The sequence below is a fragment of the Solea solea genome, chromosome 10 (genome assembly GCF_958295425.1).
Source record: "Solea solea chromosome 10, fSolSol10.1, whole genome shotgun sequence".
NCBI lineage: Eukaryota > Metazoa > Chordata > Actinopteri > Pleuronectiformes > Soleidae > Solea > Solea solea.
The window spans coordinates 6,175,134-6,194,073 of NC_081143.1; the positions used below are offsets into that span (position 1 = coordinate 6,175,134).

The 18,940-nt window shown below is 37.9% G+C and overlaps 1 protein-coding gene across 1 annotated transcript; it reads right to left on the bottom strand.

Moving 5' to 3' along the window:
- Window positions 1–1,403: 1,403 nt before the first annotated feature.
- mnd1 (meiotic nuclear divisions 1 homolog (S. cerevisiae)) lies at window positions 1,404–18,526 on the bottom strand. The gene is made up of 8 exons (XM_058639626.1): window positions 18,391–18,526; window positions 17,296–17,361; window positions 16,662–16,719; window positions 13,012–13,160; window positions 10,486–10,560; window positions 10,264–10,378; window positions 4,662–4,706; window positions 1,404–2,607 (listed from the first exon to the last, which is right to left on the bottom strand). The coding sequence occupies exons 1-8, from the start codon at window positions 18,391–18,393 to the stop codon at window positions 2,501–2,503; spliced, it is 618 nt and encodes a 205-aa protein (XP_058495609.1). The 5' UTR covers window positions 18,394–18,526; the 3' UTR covers window positions 1,404–2,500.
- Between the last annotated feature and the right edge of the window lie 414 nt (window positions 18,527–18,940).

Below are 18,940 nucleotides of genomic sequence, written 5' to 3' on the forward strand. Positions count from 1 at the left end.
GTGTCCACACTGATGGTGCACACATCTGCATATCTAAAAGTTTTACAGTTCAATGATAACTTGAAGGCTCAGTGTGTACGAATTAGTGACATCTAAAGGTGAGACTGCAGATTGCAACAAATGGGGGCACTTACAGTGCGAAAAGATGTCGTTCTTTTCTTTTTATTCTATTATGAGTAAAACATTCAGTTTCTGCCAATAAACCTTACTAAATGTTACACCCTGGAGCTTTAAGTTAATCATGAAGTGGAGCAGTTATCTAATTTCTTGACCACTCTTGTTTTAAAAGTTATCTAGCTTACTTAAAATAATTGCAGTGCACTGAAACTCCACAGGAAATCCAATAATTCTAAATCACCACCACAAGCATATTTTTCACATAACATGTAATGATTTATCTGTGACAGGCCAATTGCATAAATGCTTAAATAGATATAAATAGCTTAAATAGAATAGTTTGATTTCCTTTGGTTGCATTCAAGAGTTAGTTTTATTGGTTGAATATTGTATTTCTAATCTCTCTCCATAGTACAGGCTATATATATATATATATATATATATATACACACACACACACACATATACACACACACACTTCATGAAATTGTTAGATGTTGCTACGCAGATTAGTCTTAATCTTTGTGATTTCAGAAAGCAAACGTTTTTCACAGATATACCTTGGCATTAGTTGTGTTAAAAGACATTTTTCACCCAGTCACAGTAATTTGACCATATGAATTTGTGGTCTTGACCCATCTTGATTCAAAATTGTCTCCGACTGAGACCGAGACAAGAGATGTGACTGAAACTTTCAAAAAGCTGTCTCAAGTCTCAGTGTCTAGTACTACACCAGAAAAAAAACAAAGATATACTGTACATTTATAATGTACCTTGGAAAAGATAAACAGAGCAACCTACTTGGTCATGAACAAACCTAATTGATAGATAGTACAATAACAAGCAATACAATCCACTTCCTCTTCAGTCTGCTATTATATAATCTTTTATTTTTCTGAAGACGTTAAGACAGTGAGGTAAAACTATGCACAGACTGCTTGGAAAGCTTCAACATGCAGCAACTCTGACTCATGAATCATAGTTAGGACAAGTTGGGCAGGTACACACATGAACATACACTCGAGTTACTCTTTTGCAGGCGTGTCAGCTCCACCAAACAAACTATTGCTAGGTATTTAGTTTTTTTTCCCTTTGCTGGGTCAGTCTTGCGAGTACTTCTAACAAGGCCATTAGGGTTGCCACAATAAATATACATGCAAGAATACAAGCAATTGCAATATGAACTTATGCATTAATAACATTAAGAATAGACACCTTTATTCACTAGGCTACCCTCTGTCCTGTCCACCATAATAAATGTGCCGCTTAATACCAAAATATTCATACTTATTTATATCATACCTTTAATGGTTTACAAGCAAAAAAACTGCATTAGGAAACATATGCAAATAATAATACAAAGAACCCAACTACAAACATGTTTGCACATCATTACTTTGCTTGTAAGAAATCTGGAGAATAAATCAAGAAAAGTTAATTTAAATCAACACAGACTGGCCCCGATAACAGGGCCACTGAGGAAGCACAAAACACACAACTACCTGTTTTGCATCTGGTTTGACAGAAAAAGGGAGGGGGAAAAAAAATAAAGCAGGGGTCATTCTGGACGTATCAGGACAACAATGTGCCTTTTCTGTTCAAACAGAAAGTGAGTGCTCAAAAAAAAAAAACTCCTGCGACTGATTTTGCAACATTCCAGCTGCAATTTGTAAAGAACCGAAAACACAAAAGATTTGCGGGCCTAGCGTAAATGCATTTGTTTACTGTTTAACAAGTTTTTGAATGAATGCATGTAGCTGCAAACACTGGTTTGAAAAAGGGGCTGTTTTATTAGAAACAAGTCATTCTACAAAAAAAGGGAAATGAATTTGCAGCACTTTCAGACAGAACACATACTCTGTAATTATCCCACAGAACTTTCTTATAAATCAATAGAACTAGCGTTTATTTACATTTAGGTTTTCCTTTTGCCCCTATTAAGAAATACAAAAAAATATAGAGGAAAAGGTGCACCAGCATATGATACTAAGCCATCTGCTTAAACCATATCAATTAGATCTCCGGCATAACATACAGGTTTAAGTGTTGATTCTTTTCCATCATCGGCATGGAGTTCTTAGTTTTCACACAAACAGGTGTCCCAAAAGTCCAGCTGCTGAGTTCTGTTCATCACAGAAACCTCTCACCCCTCACAGCCACTAATGGCCAGTTCAGTCTCTTCTCTGGTTGCACCAAAGAAACATATCTGCTGTTTAAATCCATCTGGTGCAGCAAAATCACAGATATCCATCTTAGCTCCCGGTGCTTTTTTTATATATTTTAATCCCTGAAACTAGAAATGCAGAGACCAGGTACAAACACTTCAAACTAAAGCTCTTTTATATTTTGCTTACTGCGTCCATGAGCAACGGCAGAAAAGCAATTAGTCCATGTAGTCAAAGTCTTCGGGGATCCCAAAGGCTTTATTAATATGGCTGTCATCAAAGGCAAACTTCTTCTTTGTCCAAGACTTAATGGCAAAAACATTATCTGGAAACAGAAATGGAAAAAAAGTTTCCGACTGTGACACTGAAGTTTTTTTTTTCTCGGATGTTCTTTATTTTTGGCCTGTGGATTGCAACACATAGGCACATGTGTACAAAACAAACATGCAGATTAAAAATGAATATCAGAGCATTTAAACACTGCATTGCATTCAAATACAGCGACTGATAAAGGGTAAATCATATAACCCTATGTAGATTTGAGCATTAAACATTTCACATTTACACCTGTGCAGTGGACAACCAGTATACATACAAAAACAAAGAATTGTTGTACATACTGTACAACAATTCTCATTTGGCAATATGTAGTGAAGTACAAGCGAGTTACTGTGTCAGGGCTTGTCTGAGAGTGTCTGTCTTTGTGTGGGTGTGTCTCAGTGAGGCGAGGCTACAGGTTGCAGCTTTACACAGGAAGTTCATATGAAACCACGGGCAACGCAACACGTTCAGAGGGAGGGTTACTTTACTGCAGGGATAATGCAAGCTACAACTGTGGCAATGAATGCACTTTTTGACCGTTTAAAAGGGCTCAAAGTTTATATACTGTCAAGTTTCCTGCCACCCAAAGTAATGTTTCTAAGGAAAATGTAACCAATTCCTTTTAGTCATTCGTGCAATTGGTGAACAGAGGAAAGAAATGTATTTAAAATCTTTTGGAAAAGTCAGGTATGAGTCACGGTTTCTTAAAAGGAGTGTAATTCTATGGCAGCCAAACTGGCAACATGACTTTGTTGACCTCAAGTGTCAAAACACCACAAGCCGGGACTGGTTACCATGATCCCAAAAGGTCAGCTGTCTCCAAGGATACCGCTCAGGTCAACTAATACACACAGAGTGTCTGTGTGCTGACTAGCAGTTGGTGACAAGCTGAACACAAAGTGACCCTACAGTCTGGAAACTTCAATGCTTTAAAGAGTGTCAGTCATTTTTGTACCAAATACTGAGATTGAATTCTGCAATAACTGGATTGTTGGACATTTCTGTCTGGGACTTTTACTTGATGTGATACATTTTTAATAATTTCATAATCCGTTGAAAAGTAATTTTTGAATTGATGACTTAAGTCAGAGGTGTCAAACTCCACATACAGACCAGTAAAATATTAGCATGATGACGTATAAACAACAAGAAATCCAATGTTTTCCCTTTGTTTTACATATAATGAATCTTTTTTACAAAACATATTATGAAAAACCTGAAAATGTTATGGTATAAAACATTTAGTCACAGGTATCTAGAACTAAACATTCTAGTATTTCACATATGATTAGAACATGCCAATTATTTTACTACACATCTATGTAGTATTCCTAAAACTAAAGTGGGGCTAATAAAAATGTGACCCCAGGGGACAAATTGGGAATGACCATATGTAGATCTACATAATTGTAGTTGATTATCTTCAATGTAGTGTTAACTTTCCTGCTCTGCTTCTGGACAGCGGTCGGCAGGGGAGATATTATTACCTGTTCCAGGTTAACACCCTTACTTCTACAGATAGGGGATGAACAGGCAGACACTCAGGTTGATCTGGAAGAGTCTGAGCGTTTTTCTCTCAACAGGCTTGGAACACAACACATATTTACCCCACTTCATAGTGACTAACACTAACTCTGCCCATGCTGGCTTCTCTCTCTTCACATACACATCGCTCTCTCTCTCTCTCACTTGCCCGGCTCTTAAAGGGGCAGCAGCATTCTTACAACACTAGTTTACACAAATTCATCTTGCAGGCCAGATTGGACCTTCTGGTGGGCCGTTCTGGCCCGCGGGCCGTACGTTTGGCACCCCTGACTTGAATAATAATTAGGTACAAATGAGATACAGCCTTACAAATGATCATTTTCAATAATCACTTAATCTATTTCAATGTTGTTTTGAAGTAGATTGAGAAGCTGCAACCTCACAGGAAAAATTTATTTATTCATTGTTTGATAATCAAAAACAGCTGAGCAATAATGATTTATTAAATGTAATAAGTCTGGAATAATGATTCCAGACTTATTATACTTGTATGTTTGTAAGATAATGACTTACCTGTCCACCTGGAAACAGCTTCTTTAGCAACGACGTTGGACTTTTCTGTAAAACACACATTATATGATCAAAACATGCATTACGCATCATAACTGCAATGGGTAACTTTTATTCCATCAGGTGCATGCAACCTTTTTTTGTCACCGTTGCAATGATTAATTTATTACATCCTCACATCTCTGCGATGAAAAGTGAAGACATCTACAAAACAGGGACCAATTTCAAAAGATTAACACCCAAATAACGAGTTGCACAGCATTTTCCAATAAAAAGTTACAATGGTAATCTGCATTTATGACCAAGACTCACCCTATGTCTGCCAAGTGCATAAATGCTTAATGCTTAGTTGAAAATCTGTCACCCTAGGAGGAGAAAATGTATTCTGCATAAAAAGTACTGTGGGTTTATTTTGCCCAAGGTCTGTGTTGTTATATGATTTCCTTTATAGTTAAAAGTGTCTCATAAATTAACATAAAAACAGCTGTAGCAACACTGTTACCGGGTTCAGGTTGAGCAGCTGCAGCAGGATGAGTAGCAGTGCATTTAAAGAAAGAGAAAATAAACGCTGATATTTTGGCCCGACTTTCACGTTGGGGGTCAGTTTGTCCACATTAAGAGGACACCATGAACTATCTCTCACGCTGCGTCTTTGTGTGAACTATCAGTAGTAACATGAGAGTGAAGCAGAGAAGAGTGAGGGAATGAATAAGACAGAGGATGCACTCGTAAAAAAAGACAGCAAAATGCACAGCTGAAACCAACACCAAACGAAATAACAGTGCACATCCCTAAATACCATTAACAAAATTAGGGCTGTAACTAACTATTTTTATCCATATTATTTCCATATCCAACCATATTATTCAGTTTCAATGATTTCTTTGTTATATTGAGCAAATAATAATCATGAAAATATTCATGATTCAGCAGCTGAAGAAAAATATGGTATTTCATAAAAATTGAACCAGGTTAACAAAAGCAGGTGACACCATTAAGTACCAGTGCACCTGGAATTTAACAGTAGCTAAAACTAATCTTTTAACAGTGGAACTCATCTATATCTGGCAAAAATACCTGGTGCAGTTGACACGACGCAATTATGCAATCTTTGTAGTTTTAATAAGAGTATTAACAAAATAAATAATAACAATAATAGCTAGAAACCAGGTTGATCATAACATAAAGAGCAACACAAAGTCAAATTAATTACAATAATTATGTATTCACTTTGTAGCTGAGAATTGGGATGCCAAGAGAAACACGACATGTGGTTTTCTGACCTGCTCATTTGTTTTGAATTCAAGATGAATTAATTGAAAATGTTCACTGAAACTAAATAACACAATTATTGTTGTTGTCCCTGGCCAAATGTCCACACGGCACATTCAACACAGTGTATCACACATAAATATTCAACCTTAATATCATGATGTACAACATAATATAGTACACAGTATACACACACACACAACAATGTAAATATATATACAGTATATAGGTGTATATTGCAATGGGGTTCCTTTGACTTGTGTTTTAAAAGTTTCTTTTGTAATAAATAAATGCCATGCACATTGATCTTTGAAGCATCGTCTGCCCTTCCTTGTTTTGGTGGTTTTAAACCTCACATGTTGCCGCTCTGTGATCACTGTGGCTTTCTGGCAGCTAAGGGCGTGGCAACAATTGAACATTTAAACATGACAAATCCAGAGTAAATTGAATGTTGTCTGTCCACTTTGTCCTTGGCACAAGTTTACATTTTGTGGAGAGGTGGGGCATGAATCAAAGACAAATTACATTTTGGAGAGAATCCAGTTTTCTTTTTGTTTTTATAAATTTAACATTGTGAGCTTAGGTGTTTTAAATGTTAATGGAGGTACAGTATGAGCTCTTTCTGCATAAATGTGACGGTGCATTCAGCCGTCACAACCCAGAGTACAAGTCACATGCATTTAAATTTAGGTTTCAGCTAAATTTAATAGACCTGCTGTAACTTTAGCATATTGGTATCTATGAGTGAGGTAGCCATTGTCAAACATGCTCAGGGATCAGGAACTACAAGTCCAAATATGCAAAAACATGTACATAATAATTAGTGGGGATCTGGTTTCATGTGAGCAGAGCTTAAGACAAAGCATGTCAAGCTTGGGTTTTGACCACTGAAAGACAAATTATTATTGACAGGAACAGTTTTTGTGGAGGCAAAAAAAATGTCCAATTGATTTTGGTCGAGTTATTTTCTTTTTGTAATTTCAACAGATGTTTTCTATAGGGACACACAACCAATGAGCATCTGCATGAAGATGAACCGGTCTGAGCGGGTCCATTGTGCAAGTTCACTCTTAACCCCTTCAAGTGTAGACATAACATACACAATCATCAGAGTTGCACAAAGCTCTTGTGATAAAATCCAAGTTTTGCTGGAGGGAGATGGTTATCTGTGTGAGATGTAGTTCAAAAACACGAACTGTAGGCAAGTGGAGACAGTAATAAACGTGAAAGCACAAGATATATTTTTCCAATCTCATTAAACTATTAGACTTGTCTATCTAATTGACAGTTGAATAATCAGCTTTCTTTTTCTTATATATACACACACATATATATACACACACACATATATATATATATATGTAGAGGTGAAGTTTGTGCAGGTAATCATGATGTGACCATGAACTTGTTTATCTGGGATGCATGACAAAAACATAATATGATGAAAAGTCTACATTTTGGAATTTCGCCACATCTCACATGACTGTATTATCTACGATCTGAAGAATGTCTGGTCTGTACACTGTGCTATCAGCAGCTGTCTAAAAACATTAGTGTTGAGCTGCAGTACCGGTTTTTACTTTAAATAGATTTCAGTTGACCCCTCAACATGAATCAGCAACTTTGCCGTTTTTTAATTCAAAGTAGTGGACATTCCTCCAAAACCACGCCTCAGGCTCTGACCTACATGTCTAATGACACTTTTTATTCATCAATATGTTGACACATTTCTTTAATTAATTAACCTGTTGTAAAATATTCTTGGTTTGGTTTATAGTGGAATTATTCATGGACTTAAACATTCCCAGAGAATCTCTTTCGCCCCTCTCATGTTTGCACTGTCAATACGAGCCGTTATCGCCAGGCAGACGATACAGAGTTCAGCGCTATAAACCTAAAACTCATTTGTTACATCATCACAGTGATAAACACATGAAGACATGCATTTAGATTGACTCCTCTTTTTTATTTATGTATTTATTTACCCTTTATGGGAGTGCTGGTTTTGTATGATGCTTTTATTCTTCAGGTTTTATGATGTTTTCCCTCTTTGTTTATGTTTGTACCTCATATAGCTGGCGTTGTTTGCTCATGGGCCTAGCCTTGTATAGCAACAGAAAGCAGACATAACCACTGCTGGCCTTGCAGTCGACCACTACCAGCCATTTCCTCCTCCTCCAAAAAGAGAGACTCAGTTTCTTGCACAATCTTGCAAAAATATCCTGATGCTAATGATAATGTGGTGCCGATGTGCCAAAAGATTCAATATTTCCTTTGTTTGTGAAGCCCAAACCAAAATATAACTTCACAAAATGCTCCGCGTTCCTCATCTTGACGCAAGTGGCAGTATAATAATATTACGACTTTATTCTCATAAGATTAAAAATGTCTTTCTTCAGTTTGGCCCTAATACTTCGGTGAAAGTATCCATCTATCGATGTACAATTCCTTAACACAGTTGACAATATTGGAGAAATATACGCCTATTTCTTCAGAAGGTGTGAAGCCAACAGAGTCCAGTCCTTATTTCACCTCATTTTGCAATTTCTGAACACACACACACACAATGATATATTTAAATATTACAGAATATTTATTTTCTGTTTAATTAAAAATGTAAAAGGTTAACAACCAATTATTCACACCTGAGAATAGAATCTGTATATTTAGCATTTTAAATATTTGGTGGTCAAAATTGTCTGTTAATAAACTAATTGTCTCTATGTTAAAGTAATAGTTAAGCTTTATCTCTTGGGTCACATACCTTTAACACAAACTTATAGCAACTTGTTCCTGAAATTTCAAATGATTTGAGAATATCAAACGATTTAATGTGCGCCACTGGAAATTATCAGTATGAGACAATATTTTGATGCTGCAGTGGAAAAAAACCAGCCCAGCTTTTTGTAGGTTGAATGAATGTCTGATGCAACACTGGGAGGAGCAGGTAAACGGACCAGATTTTTTTATGACACATTCTCCACAAGTTTGCACATTAAGTAACACACCCCTTACTGCAGGTCACCTGTGACATGAACACAAAGCAGCAGAGAAGTTTTGTAATACCACTAATAGCTGCGTACAGTGTGGCCATACCAGAAAACAGGTGTACCACACCCAGGTAACGGGTCATTGACAGTGGTCTCTGCATCATAAAAGTTAACTTTATCCATTTAGACCCCAATTAAAGCTAATGTGCAAAGTGTTCAGAAGAGAACAGATAACAGATGAGTCCGTACCACTTCTCCTTCCTCATGTTTGAGTTTTACTGAGAGGACTGCTGCAGTACAATCACAGAAGAGGTCTGCTGTGGCAAATAATGGCAACTCAAAAATCCTGTTGAGTTGTTTGACATATGAAGGCCACATTCAGACCGGGTATTAACATCCGGTTGCAGTGATCCGACCACAAGTACAGCTGTTCACAACTGGCATTAAAATGTGACCCGAATGTGTCTCCTTATGACAACATATGGTGTGATATGAATTCAAATACATACCGACATCACATCTGTTCCTGAGAACAGAATGATACTTTATAGAATACGAGAGGTAGAGGAGCAAAAGGGGTTTAATCTTCAGTCTCACACTAGTGCGAGATTTGTTTTTTCTAACTGTATTTTTTATTCGTTTTGAGCACTCTCATGCAGGCATGGTTCATAATGAATTTGGATGCATTCACACTTTATTTTGAACTGCTTGAAAATCCAGAGCAGTGTTTGATGAAATGTGGGAAGAGGACATTTAAGCATGTAAAATATGTTTTGCCACAATCTGCTTGTCTTTTTTTAGCAATACGAGTGGGCGCTTTTGACTGCTGGCCAGGTTCATAGCAACACTGGTGAGGCATTGTCTCTATTAATGCCTCCGCATAGACTGATTGATGTGTTGGAACAGGTTAAAAAGGCAAGGAGGCTCAATTATAAAGCATTTATCATAAACAAAAGACAAAAAAAAAGGTTTATTCAAGTTGCTTAAAATGGGTGGAAATGTTAATGGCTGCCAACTGTACCAGCGATATTTGCCAATTTATGGGAGGCGTTTCTTGGATGTTGTCCCACTCAGTCTGTCATGTCATTTAAATAAGGGATCTTCATTCGATCCAAAACAGCACCATCTGCCGCTTTGAAACACCTGATACATCTGAACTCTATTTCTTCAATGAGAATCATTACCAAAAACACTCAGCTCCACTGGCCAAAACATCACATACACTTACTCTAGCTTTAATACTGTGGCCCTGCAAAAATATCACAGTACTGAAGCTTGGAATAAAGTAAAAACCTGAAGGTGACGTTGAAAGAAAAACACACTCAGGATGTGTCTGTACTCACTCATCTCCTCAACAACCTCTGGGTCACACTCTCTGTACTTCTCCAAATCGGCCTGCAGCTGAGTTCGCTCTTCTCTCAGAGCCTGCAGCTCCTTCAACAGGGAGCTTCTCTCCTCCTGCACAGAGCGTTTCATGTACGTCTCACTTACATGCTCCATTCCATTCATTTTACGTTATGTTGAAATAAATAGAGAGAGAGGAAGCCATGTGAAAATCTTCTCACCGTGTCTTGGCGTCCTACTTTTGCCTTTTCAACCACTTTTTCTAAATTCACTTTTCGCTGTTTTGCGTCAGAAACCTTTCGAGAAAAACAGATGAACGGGAAATTTAGCACAGTACATATTAAAATACACGCACAGCATTTTTAAATGTTTCAAGTAGGAAAACAAGATACATCATAAAAACGATAGTTTTCTGTGCATTTTTGACATTAGATAAAGAAATACAACATTTTAATAGAGTAATACTGACAAAAACATTAATTTGCTGAAGCAACGGAAGACTGTACACATTGGATTTAATTTCAGTATACTCGATATTTACATTAGTTATTGCTATGGATACACAGTAGACCAGTAGAGTACACAGACTAAACATTTTAATTTATACATATTTATGAAAAAGTCAAAGCATATTTTGTAATTAATCTGGAACAAAAGGAGATGCTTCATAATCTATAAATTACAGCATATCCCAACCAATCACTAATTTTTTGTCTATCAATCATTAATTAAAATTTCAATTGATTTCTTAGAAAGATGACATCACAGTTATTCTGATGGCTAAATGCAGTGGTATCACAACAACAGCGACACAGTATATCGCTTTTCTTGTGGTACAACCAAATTATTTAGAGACAGATCGCAGCTTTGTGACATTTAACTCGTGCCCAACATTAATTGTGGCTTAATTGTGTGTTTGTGGAGTCACCACCCTCACACCATCTGTCTGCCATGAAACAGGAGAGGGAAATGGGTCATCGTCACAGATGACGGCGAATTCAAAGATGGTGTGGTGTACACTTTCTGCTCTCACAAACCTCTCCCAACATGACATGATAGTCTTTTGATTCATTTTGAACATTAAAAAAATGTGAAAACAGGATTTTAAAGGACACATAATTAAAACGTTTGTCTATTATTTAATCACTTGTCTTTTTACTCAGAGGAACTTGACTGTATTCAGCAGCTCATTTGCATTTTCTTCCCTATTTTCCTCTCTTAACCTTCACTTACTCAAAGTGTTTTCTGAGCTGTGCTTATCATAAACCAGCCACACTTACTGTAAAACATTAGGTGTGAAATACGGGAATCAGCATCTTTAACATTATGTTAAACCATTTCAGTCCATATCACTACATAATACACTGCCTGGCCAAAAAAGAAGTCGCCACCTAAAAAAAGGGTCACATCGTTGGACTGCCTTTAGCTTTGATTACAGCACTCATTCACTAAATCTAAATCTTATTAATCCCCTTAGGGAAATTATTTCTCTGCATTTGACATCCTAGAATTAGGAGCAGTGGGCTGCCACACTGAGTAGTGCCCGGGGAGCAATGGGGGTTGGGTACCTTGCTCAGGGGTACCCCAGCCCTTTTGACCTGGTGGGGACCTGAACCAGCGATCCTCCGGTTACAAGCCAAGTAAGGCCAGAATATACATATGCTTAGTTTAGCATTTAAATTATGAATATCCATCCATCCATCCATCCATATTCTACCTGCTCTATCCTCCACATGAGTGTCACAGGTGGGAGCTGTGCCAATCTCAGCTGACATAGGGCGATAGGCGGGGTACACCCTGGAAAGTTCGCCAGTCCATCACAGGGACACATACATAGACAAACAACCACCTACTCTCACACCTATTGTCCATTTTTTTTGACTGTGGGAGGAAGCCGCAGAACCCTGAGAAAACACACGCAAACACACACGGGGAGAACATGCAAACTCAATGCAGAAAGGCCCTTGTTCCGACCGGCTTACCACTATACCAATTGTGTGGCCCATTATGAATATCATGCACTGAATTCCAAAGAAAACCAATGGTTCATCACAATCATTATAAATGATACTAGTGATATTTTCCAAAGGGATCATTTCAAAACACATAAATATAAAAACACATGCATGTCATTTGAAAAGCATACAAGATTGACATTGGCATGGTTTTTGCATGTGTAAACAGCAGCATGAACAACCACTGGTATAGTGGTATATAGTGTACATGACACATTATATGTAATCGTGCCTAAATGCACCTATAGTGCACACAATATGGCTGTTACAGAACTTTTTGCATGTCAAGTATTTTCACATCCACATATTTAATCACAATTCCTCCTTCACCTCAAAAGGCAACAGGCAACTTTCATGTCCCTAGCAGTTCCTGTTCTTTTAGTTTTAGAATGATGCAGTCATTTTTCTAGGTGGCCAAGACAATGACATAGTTTGAACAGTGTCAGCTCGACCAGTCCTACCTGTTCCAAGAAGATGAATCACAAACTTTTACTGATTTTAAAAAAATGGTTAATGGTTTAATGGTTTAAAATGTACTGAAACTGATTTCTTTAATCACTCTTTTTCATTTACTTTCATTTTCTTTGTACAATCTTTTTGTTTTCTTTGTACAATCTCTTCGCTGTAAACACCACATTGCCCTGCTGCTCTTATGTTTTGTTTAGTTCAGTATCAGCAGCAAATTTTGAGAAACAAAATCATCTTGGTTTGACCAAATCTGTGGGGTCTCACCTGTCTCTGCAGCTCCCCCAGTTTGTGCTTGCGAGTGTTTAAGGCCTTGCTGGGGAAGGCCCAGTAGTAGTTGGATGTGCCCACTTTTTCACAGTCCACCATGTTGTCATCCACCAGGCTCTGCAGGACATCCTTCACAGTCATGGGGGCTTCAAGCAGCAAAGACAGAGGAAAAGACACCTTCACATTTCAAAACTGTAGAGTGCAACTTTTAAATATCAACAAATGCCCATTACATTCAAGCCACTCTCAAATGAGTTCACATAACACTGATTAATCTCATCAGATACACATGACTCCACATCCACTACTAAGTTCATTACATTTAAAAAAATGTGTTTTAAGATAAAAAACAAGTAGTAGTAGCGCCCCTTGAAAATGCACATATATCACATGACCACTCAGGTACATCGAGCCTGTGCGTGTGAGAGTAAACAGGAAGATGACGCCCTCCTCTGGAGTTCTTTGCTTGATTCTGAGAGAATAACTAACGAGATAGATGTTTTGAAAAGTAGAAATGAATTTCTTTTATTAGACCGACGATAAGGTGAAACCGAGAGTGAAATAAGTGAGTTTAAACTGAGCCTTTTATTCAGAGCTGAAAGTCAGGAAGTGAATGTGGTTAAATGAATCATCATCGTTTCTAGAGGAATCCGTTTTTGCTCATGTATAATAAAATGCAGCCCCAGAGTTAGTTTATTTATTTGGTATGGATATGGCCTCAGTATAGCACTGTTTATATTGTGTCATTACAGTATGTCAAGGGAGAGGGAGGCAACCGCATTATTGTGCGAGTAAAGTGTATTATTTCTGTTCACAGACCACAAGGCAGAGTAGTGGCTCGCACTGTTGCCTTACAGCAACAAGGTCTGTGTTTGCCACCCTATCTGACCGAGGGCCTTTCTGTATGGAATTTGCATGTTCTCCCCGTTTGTGCCGAGGTTTTCTAGCAGTTTCCTGCCACAGTCCAAAAACATGCAGAGGTTACTTGGACACTCTAAACTGACCATAGGTGTGAATGTGAGAAGGAACGGTAGTTCATTTCTGTGTTGGCTCTGCAATGGACTAGCGACCTGTCTACGGTGTACTCCACCTTTTGACCTATGTCAGCTGGGATTGATTCCAGTGGCCCTTGGACCCTCATGTGGAGGATAAAGCAGTAGACAAAGAATAAATGCATGCATGCATCTGTTCTCAAAGACCATACCAATAGGCAGAATAATAACATCAACAACTAAAATGACCAAAAACACTGTAGCTTTACTGTAAGTTCCACTTTCCTTGATTTTCCATTACACTCCATTCCCAGCAAAGCTCATTTCCTACATATTTGATTTGTGACTGAGCTACAGCCAGTACAAACTCTCTGAGAAGTCCTGAGATTTTTTGGTGATACAAACTGCAAATGATGACAGAAGAATGCAGTGTTAAACCAGATGGTTGAAAGAATACAAGTCAGCATCAGGTCCCATTTTTTGATCTACTTCTGGCAGGAGTTATCACGCAAGTGTTCAGCAAAATCAAACCCACACATCTGCAGCCTATCTGCTCGATTTATATTTATCAGCAAGAGCAGCGCATGAGAGGATGTAATAGAGCAGAGTTACATCTTGAACAGTGTCGGTGATGAAACGTGATACTCCTACACGTTTGTACAGCCAGTCCACTGTGAAAGTGAAAGGGTTTATCTGCAGCATTAAGAGGTTGAACTGTGCCGAGACCTGAGAGGTTGATGAATAACAGTGAAAGTAAAAATGATCATTGAAAATGCAGAAACCTTAGTGGATGTATTGACCACATCCTGTGAGTTTGACTCTACTACTGTCATTTTCTGCATGCTTGTCTTTTCTGTTCATATGTATTACCACTAAAAACAGCTGCGATCATTTACTTGGCCCATTTCCCACACTTTCTCCTTTTCTACAGGAAAAGGTGCACGCAATGCACTTCTCTTTTTGCCCCCCTCCCCCATCACTCAGTAACTACGTTATGCCCAAGTACAGAGGTCAGAAACATGTGCTTTTAATCACCGCAACAAGATCCAGTTTCAGCAGATTAATGTTTTGTCCACTTGAACACAAAATACATCCTCAATTCTCCCAGACACACAACATGGTTCTGTTCCTCTGCAGTACCAAGTACTTTAAAAGCTTGTGTTTTTACACATTTCCCCTCTGAAACCATGTAATATAAGACTCCATGTTGAAACTGAGACTTTTATTTAGCTGAAGCCCAAAATTTTTTAGCTGCACTCTGCGCCATGAGATTACTGATAGGGTGGTCCTGCTTATACAAACAGATCACAGTAAAGACAGCAACAGCTAGTCTTGGTTACCATGGTAACCTCTTTATTCATGCCATTTCATCCCAGTTTATTTTACCTTTAATTGTTTCTTAAATATTTACATTACATTACTTTATAACAGTGCAAATGCAGCATTGTTCACTGTGTGTTGTCACTAGTTTATATTTTACATATTCACAAATCTATTATTTTAAATGGTGACTTGCAAGAGAAGCATCTGCAGATGATTTTTTTATGATAAGACAAAAAAAACTTTAAAGCTTTCAAAAGTGGCAAGCACCAACACTTCATCTCTTGAAATTCAGGCTAAAAAAAAGTAGGTCAAACTGGTCTGAAATAAGCTTTGAACCTCTCATACATCCAGCTAAAGCTGCTCACTCAGTTGGCGAAATTCTCATATATTTTCTTCAGGTTTTAAGGCTAGGGTGCTCCCAGACACAAGTTTTGTTATTTTTTTCCCACACAAAGTACAGATAAATGCTGTGCTGGTGATCCATTTTAACCAGTTACTTAAATTCAGTCGGTGAGGCTGAAGTCATTTCACGGTCATTTCAGCAGGTCCCAGGTTTTGGTTCCTAACGACAATCACAACAGAATCAACAGAAGTGCGACCCCCAATAACCAACAGTTCACTCTCGAGTAGGGATGCACCAATACCGACACTCCTGCACCCGATACCACTTCACACATCTTCAAGTGAGCGGGGGTAAGTGGAGGTGTTACAATGTCAGCGGTTTAGAAATGCTTGAAGATAGGCAATGAAGACAACAGTAGAGCAGATTGCAATCTGTGCTCTGCTAGACTGTCAAGAGGAGAGGCAAAAAGTAGTTAAAGATCCAACACAACGCACACCAAAGGATTGCCACTAAATATTAAGAAGGACATATTATGCAAACTCAACTTTTTAACCATTGAAATCTAATTCAAGTCCGTCTGTTCCTATGCTTTTGCTCAACAAAAATGTGTTATTCCATAAACAAACAAAGCTATTTTCTAAGTTGTTTGACACATCTCAATGTAAATGTAAAGCTGAAATACTGATCTGTTGTCCTATATTCGTATTTTGATGTCAAACCCAAATCTTTTAAGTGTACAGACTCCGCTCCCACCATCATATTTTCTTCCCTAAAACTAGAGAACAGTGTCTCTACAAACCTCTACAAAATTGTTTAATTTATTTAGGCAAAAACGAGAAGGTGGAACACAAACAAGGCTGTACTGTATGTAGTTTGTTATGCAGGCAGCAAACCAGAGCACTTGACCGGCAAAGCACATGTGGGCAGACCATTAAAAGAAAGTCACTGTTTATGTTATTGTTCTCATGAAACTGTTGCCAATTACTCACCTATGCCCTTTGTCTTGGGGGCAATCTTCTCAATGTCTTTCAGTTGGAACACATCTTTCTAGAAAGATGGCAAGAAAATGTTTTCCATTAAAAAACAGAAACAAGAACCATTTAACAGCTATCACAAGTCCATATCAGTGTCTAAGGGTTTTAACCACACTTTCCGCTTTCCTGCAATTAATACCACTGATAAATTCATGAGTTCAGAGTTATTTGAGGTAACTGTAAAAGTCTTTACTTTCTGGATTTGTACATGTGTAGCGCTGAAATCTTGACATTTGATTTATTAGAAGTAGATAATTATCATCATATACTGTATATCTCATCTGACCTCAGACTGCCTCAGAGTCCTGCACGAGGAGCTTGAAAACACTAGTCGGGAGAGGGATGTCAGGGCTGTCTTACTTAATTATATACTAAGTAGGATTTTCCTACAACACAACATACAGTGAGTCATCTCTGCAGGTTTATTTAATTGGCACTTTAGCTTTTGACTCCTCCCTAAAGAGAAATAACAAATCAATGCCCTTGTACGAATTGTTATTAAATCCAAGCAGTAAATACCAAGACACTGTGGTTTCTATATTAAGCTGTTGTTTGTGTTACTACACGGTGTGTGACATGTCAAACTTACTGATTCAAAGAAAATTTCCATCATGCGAGTTCTCTTCTCCTCCAAACTCAGTCCTTTCTTCTTTGACTGCAACAGGACGTTTAAACATGACTACTTAATCACAAATCAATGGCATGTTAGGGAAATTAAAACTATATTTTAGCTTGTTAACGCAGCCAGCAAAATGATAACAGTGTCAGCTGCAGCCCTTTGACCTCTACTCTAAATAGGTCCTGGGGAAGACTTGCGTGGGGGGTTAGTGCCAATCCCAGCTGCTTTTTCCAAAAGGCAGGGTACACATAGATACAAACAACCATCCACTCTCACACCTACGGTCCATTTAGAGTGTCCAATTTGCCTAATCCCCAAATCTGCATGTTTTTGGACTGTAGGGGGAAACCAGAGAACCTGGAGAAAATCTATACACATGCAGTGAGAACATGCAAATTCCATCCAGAAAGACACCTTAATAAATATACTTGGCTTTAATTGTATTATTTTTATGAGTAAATCAGTCATTTAGTCCGTCTAAATAGTGCTGAATCATGTCCTTAATACTTGAGCTTGATGAGAATGACAGTACTTTCTCCCATTAACCTAACTATTTCACAAGGGACAAAGAGTAAGACATGTTTGCCATTTGCGTCACACCAACAGTATTGTTGTAATATGATTTCCAGCCACCTGCGGCAGCACCGAGCACTGAAAGAAAATCAACGTCACACCATCTTGGTTATCACACTCGCTAGTATTTATTTGTCCTAACTTTATCACAGTTTACACTGTTATGTTATAATATTTGATTGAAAACGACGATTTTTACTACAGATTACTTACAAGTAAGATCACGCTCTGGTCTGTGTTTGTAATCTCAGCATTTACGTAATGTAGTATTACAGTCTGGTGGTGAATCCTGAATTACAGCCAATAAAGTGGTTGCAGCACCTACGGTTGGTAATATAAGCTTCAATAAATACCGCAAAAGAAATTAATAAGTGTTATATCGTAGCTAGGTGACTATATTTAACATTTACATGCTAGCCCGTAGCCCATATCTGACGAATATAAACGTCGGTCGTCACGGTTAAATCATGCAAAAGTTGAACATGTATTTACCATTTTGTTCCGTTGGTTGTACAAACACCATGCACAGACGAACGTTGATATGCTAAACCAGTAATATTCTTCAACTTCTGTTAATAATCCATACAAGAAAGTTGTCACATCGGATTTACTGAATTTTCCCGCGGAAGGATATGACGAAGTGTTACCTTCACTGTTCCTCGTAAACTCCAGTGTCCGTGCGCTGAACTGAAGAGAATATGTATAAAATTGCATTGCATTGTAAAAAACAAAACAATGAACTTAAGATTGTTCTCATCGTTGAACTTTAATACTGTTGACATGTGTTTTGTGCTCAGGGTTAGTTTGTTTGCAGCGACAGGAAACACGAAAAACGCATTAAAAGTCGAAAGGAACAAGGTTAAAAGCTGTAGAGAACGATTTGGGTTCCAAACGTATTCAATGCCGATGACTGCTTTTTTTCTGGGCTTTGTTAACTATGTTTATTTCTTCGACTTTTCAAATCTTAGGGTAATAATCGCCTTTTAACGTCAGTGTGATCATTTACAATTGCACTGGAATGCATCGTTTGTGGAAGGGGGCG

What these genes read in the sequence shown, in the direction of transcription:
- mnd1 (XM_058639626.1), bottom strand. An exon ending in TGGAAATTTTCTTTGAATCA is followed by an intron (nt 16,720 to 17,295) that starts GTAAGTTTGACA and finishes CCATCTTTCTAG; the next exon opens with AAAGATGTGTTCCAACTGAA. An exon ending in AGAGGTTGTTGAGGAGATGA is followed by an intron (nt 4,707 to 10,263) that starts GTGAGTACAGAC and finishes TGTGTTTTACAG; the next exon opens with AAAAGTCCAACGTCGTTGCT.